General features: G+C 39.9%; 1 protein-coding gene across 1 annotated transcript; it reads right to left on the reverse strand.

The window, feature by feature from the left end:
• Positions 1–4,727: 4,727 nt before the first annotated feature.
• Positions 4,728–5,084, reverse strand: LOC102665481 (uncharacterized). The gene has a single exon (XM_006579174.1). It carries the CDS (start codon positions 5,082–5,084, stop codon positions 4,728–4,730), a length of 357 nt encoding a protein of 118 aa, XP_006579237.1.
• Between the last annotated feature and the right edge of the window lie 601 nt (positions 5,085–5,685).

Consider the following 5,685-nt stretch of genomic DNA (forward strand, 5'->3'; position numbering starts at 1 on the left):
TCCTCTTTCCACCACAAATCAACTCCTTCCACCCACCATACTTAGAGATTAAAATTCTAGACCAAGGCTGGTCTTGATTGTTAGCCATGAGTAATCCTGCATGTCAATTTGCTTCTTCCTCAGGTTTTCTCTAGTCGGTAGCCTATCCATAAGCAATCTCCAAACAAACACAACTGCTTTAGAGGGAACCTTGAGCTTCCATAGTTCCTTAAACTCTTCCCCCTGACCCTCCACAGGTACATGCTGTCTAATTACATTGTATGCACTCTTAGCTGAGTACTGACCAGATGGGTCAGCTTCCCACACCCACTGGTCACCAAGTGTAGGTCTGATTCTTATTTCTTCCAGCTCTTGGATAACCCTAGACTTCAACCATGACCATAAAAGGAATAAAGCATCCTCCATGACTTTTGGTGTTTCAAATCTTTTGCCTTGGAATATGAGGAGATTCCTATTCTTCCATATTGAGCTTGTTAAAGCAATCCACCATCTGTGCCATCTGTTTTGATTCTTCCCAGCACCAAAGCCATCACAGAATTGAGTGTAATGAGCTGTTGGAAAAGCTGCTAGGGGTCCAACCACTCGCTTCCACCTCATTGATTCCCACCAAAGACCATTAGTCAATTTATAGTGAAAATATAGATGCCCAGCTTCCTCTTGATGAGATCCACATAAGGGGCAATGCTGCTCTTGAATGGGGACATTTCTTCTTAGGAGATTATGTCTAGTGGGTAATCTATTTTTGATAAGTCTCCAAGCGAAAATCGCAGCTCTTGAAGGGATGTTAAGCCTCCAAATTGTCTTGTATATATTGGCCTGAGGATGATTGCTGTTAGCAGTGATTATCAATCTATAAGCTAACCTAGTTGAGTATAAACCTGAAGGTTCAGCTGTCCATCTCAAGGTGTCCTTCATTTGAGGTTGAATGTGAACGTTACTAATGATTTCCATAAAAACCACAGCTGCACCCTGTTCATGATCAAATAAGTTTCTTCTCAATTTTAAATCCCAGCACCAATGACCATGAGACATGATACCCATATTGGAGATAGAACTGGTCTGTTGTTTACTGATGAGAAACAGCTGATTAAACTGCTGCTCAAGGTTTGAATCAACCCCAAGCCATTTATCCTTCCAGAATTTGACTATGCTTCCATCCCCTACCTTCCAAACCAGATGCTGATGAATAGGGCTAAATTCAGGTTGCTTACTTACTTTTCGAATATCCTTCCACCAATGAGAGTGCCAAGGTGTATCACTGCCATTGTTAAGATCTGCCCAGCCACCATATTTTGAGATAAGAATTCTAGCCCACAGCTGATCTTGAGTAGAGGCTAAAGCCCATAACCATCTACCCAACAAGGCAGCATTAAAACTAGAGATATCCTTAATCCCAAGACCCCCAACTCCTTTGGAAGGCAGATATCTTTCCATTTCACCCAGGCGATTTTGGTGAGGTCTTGAGAGCCCCCCCACAGAAAATTCCTTTGTAAGGATCTCACTTTATGAGCTACTTTTTGAGGAATTCTAAAAAAATTGGTAGAGCAGTTAACACTGAATTTATCAATGTGACCTTCGCTGCCATTGATAGAGCTCTCTGCTTCCACTTAGACAGCTTTGATTCAAATTTTTTAATCAAAGGTTTCCACACCAAGCAGCTAGAAGACTTAGCCCCTAGAGGAATCCCCAAGAACTGAAAGGGAATCTCCATCTGCCTGCACTTGAGAAAGTGAGCTGCATCAAGAACCCAATTGGTATCAGCACCAAAAATCCCCACACTGCTCTTGGAAAAATTAATCTTCAACCCAGATACCATTTCAAAGCCTCTAAGCATTGCCTTCATGACAAACACATTATCCCATGAAGCTTCTCCCACAAAGACAGTATCATCTGCATATTGCAGAATGTTTACTGGCACCTTCTGCTTTCCTACTAAATAACTGCTGTACAGACCTTTGGATAGAGCTGTCCTCATCATGCCAGTCAAGCCTTTAGCCACAATATTGAAAAGAAAAGGGGCTAAGGGGTCCCCTTGCCTCAAACCTCTAGTGGGGGCAAATTCATTTGAGGGGCTGCCATTTATCAGAATGGATATAGAAGCTGATTGATTGCAAGCATTGATCCATTTCCTCCATATAGGACAGAACCCCATTCTGACCATCATATAATCCAGAAAGTTCCATGAAACAGAGTCATAAGCCTTTGCAAAGTCCACCTTAAACACCAAATCTGGTTTTTTACTTCTTTTCGCTTCCTCTATTGCTTAATTGAGAATCAAAGTTCCATGAAGGATGTGTCTATCCTTTATGAAAGCTGTTTGTCTCTTATCAATGACTCCAGGCAATAATTTTCTTAACCTATTGGCCAGTAATTTAGCAATGATCTTATACATACAACAAATGAGGGAGATGGGCCTATAGTCATCAAAAGACTATGGGTGATTGATTTTAGGAATTAAAGCCAAGAAGGATGCATTACTACCCTTAGGAAATCTTCCATTGACATGAAACTCATCTACAAACCTCCTGAAATCTAGTTTGAAAATCTCCCAAAACTCTTTGATGAAGTTAAAATTGAAGCCATCCGGCCCAGGACATTTATCTCCACTGCAACTCCACACAGCCTCCCTAAGATCAAGATCTGAAAATGGGGCAATCAACTCCTCCCTCAAGAATCTGGCAGAAAAGAAGCTTACAACTTGATCCTTAATCAATTTTGGGTTCTGAACCCATGTGCCTTCAATGAACATACCTTGAATTGCATTGTAGTGTCTTCTGAAGTTGATAGATTTATGGAAAAAGGCCGTGTTATTATCACCTTCCCTGAGCCATCTGATCCTTGATTTTTGTCTCAAGATTGATTCATGAGCAAAAGAAATCTCCCACAATTCCTACTGAATGGACTTCATGGTCTGCACTTCATCATCCCCCAAGGGTCTGTCCTGGGCTGAAATATCAATTTGATGCAACTGCTGCTTCAAAAGATAAGTCTTTAATCATCCCCCAAGGGTCTGTCCTACGCATTAAATAAAGATAAGTCTTTAATCCCTAGACCCCCTTTGTTCTTAGGAAGACAAACTTTGTCCCACTTCACCCAAGGAATCTTGCTGGCCTCTTGGTGACTTCCCCACAGAAAATTTCTCTGGATGGAGACAATTTTTTGCACCACTTTTTTGGGGATCCTAAAGAAGGATAGAAGGTAGATAGGTAAGGCTGAGAGGACAGAATTAATAAGAGTGATTCTGCCCCCCATTGATAGAGTTCTTTGCTTCCATTTTGCAAGTTTGACTTCAAACTTCCTTACAATAGGCTGCCACACGATCCAGCTCTTAGAGGACACCCCAACTGGAATTCCAAGATAAGTAAAAGGAAATTCCAAAGTACTGCAATTAAGGAATTGGGCAGCTTCCCTGCACCAACTTGCTGATTTACCCAAACAACCAAAGTGGCTTTTAGAGTAATTTATCTTGAATCCACACACCATCCATGAAAATACCTGGAATAACATTTTTTCTTCTTCTATGATTGATCAATCTGTGAAAATAAGTAGAGTTGTTGTCCCCTTCTTTTAGCCACTTAATTCTAGCCTTTTGTCTCAACATAGATTCATATGCATAAGCTGCCTCCCACAATTGAACTTGAAGAGATTTCTTAAGAGTGACTTCCACTTGGGATAGAGGTATGTCATTTACATTCATATGATATGTATTCTTAAAAAATTATCAATGAGCTGTTTGATAGAATGACTGAAAAAGGTTTTAAATACACTCTCAGTATAATGTCTTTTGAGAGTCAATTTATCACCATGAAGTGAGAGTCATATTGTTGATAAAAGGCTTTAAATACACTGTGGCTAATTTCTGTATTGTTTTTTTTAGGGCTATCATTTACTACTGCTAATTGGCGTTGCTGCGGAAGTGCTTTGATTATATCTTTGAAGCCTCAAAGTCAGGTATTTATATCTTTGATTCAAAAACTAATTTGAAATTGTTGTTGTATGCATTACTGGTATATTTGTAACTTATGCTATGCCTGTCTACATGACCTTTGTTTCATTGGACTGATATCTTTGAAGTATTTACTATGATTTAAACTCTCATAACTTGTTCATTGTTAGTGTTGAATGTTTTTGTAATTTTATCTGCTGCCCTTCTCTATATATATGTTGTGACTGCCACTGCCCTTCTCTCTCTCTTGTATTATCTTTTTTTTATTAGCAAAATTATAATTTGTATTAATAACTGTGAGTACCAGAGGTACTAAATATACAAGGTAGAAACCAGCAGACTAGCAGAAGCATAGGTCCTACGAATTAGTGGCCAATCTAAATAGAATACAATAACCCTGCACTACTACCCTAATAAAAAAATGTTGTTGATAAATTACTAGACCAATAGTTGTAGGGCTGGGCAAAGCCTTTCTCCAGCTGTCTTGTCCGCAAATTCCCTTTTTTTTTGCTCAGCAAAATTAGATATTATATATATTGAAAACTACCAGTGGTACTAAGATTACATTGGTAGATATAAATGTGCATTTGGTTGCTGTTTTATAACAGAACCATTTACAACAAGCTAATTGATACATAGATTGTGAATCCTCTACAGCCTATTTACTAAACACTTCTTTTAGGTTGGAGGACCACTGATTAAAATGTGTTCCAAAGTCTGTCTCCATATTTCTAAATGGGCAGGCTCCTCCTCTACATCTCCACAAAATGGGCACTATACCTCATTTAATTATCACAACCTGCCACCTTCTAAGATTCATCCTAGTTGGAAGTTTGTCCCTAATTAGCCTCCAAGCAAAAACCAGTGATTTACTTGGTATTTTGAGCTTCCAAATGTCCACAAAGTCCAAATTCTGATTAGCTCCCATTTGTGCTTCCCATATCAAGTCATATCCGCTTTTTGTTGAGTAGTATCCAGTTTGATCATGCTTCCAGCTGCACCTATCCTCCCTATTTGGCTGAATCTGCTGCTGTGATAGTTCTCCAAGGAAATTATCTGCCATTTGAATTTCACTATCAAAAAGAGCCGTCCTCCAAGATAGCTTCCACTCCCATCCGCCGTTGGTGTTATTCCCCATATTCATAATGATTTGTTTCTGTTGATCAGAAATTCGGTACAACCTTGGTTATTTGTCCATTAATGGTATAGCATTTTGTGTCCAAGGGTCCTCCCAAAATATTAACTTCTCCCCACCTTCCACCTTCCAATTTCTTTCCGTTTTGACTACCTGGTTCTGCTGTTGCTGCTGACTTGATAGCAGGTCCCTCCACCAAATAGAGTCTTGGCTTTCTCTAATGCCTTCCTCCAATGCCCTCCAGCCTCCATACTTTGAGACTATGAACTCTGCAGATTATCAACCCCTTCCATTCGCTGCAAGAGTTCCAATATGCTTCCAGCTTTTATCTTAGCTCTATCAGTTCCATTTTCTGACAACTCCTGCAGTGCTGCTTCTGCACCATGTTCTTTCGTTAGTTTTAATTGCAGTGGATCTCTGGTGCATAGTGACCACAAGACAACAGCAACATTCTCTCGATTGCGTGGAGAGCCGGTTCGTATAACCTCAACAACAATATGAATTGGCTTGGTTCTTCAATACAAGTGTCTGCTGTCCTGTATGCAAAGGACAGCAGCAACAACATCCTGTATGCAGCAGCAGCAGCAGCATCCTGTATGCACAA

The sequence above is a fragment of the Glycine max genome, chromosome 4 (assembly GCF_000004515.6).
Source record: "Glycine max cultivar Williams 82 chromosome 4, Glycine_max_v4.0, whole genome shotgun sequence".
NCBI classification, from domain to species: Eukaryota; Viridiplantae; Streptophyta; class Magnoliopsida; order Fabales; family Fabaceae; genus Glycine; species Glycine max.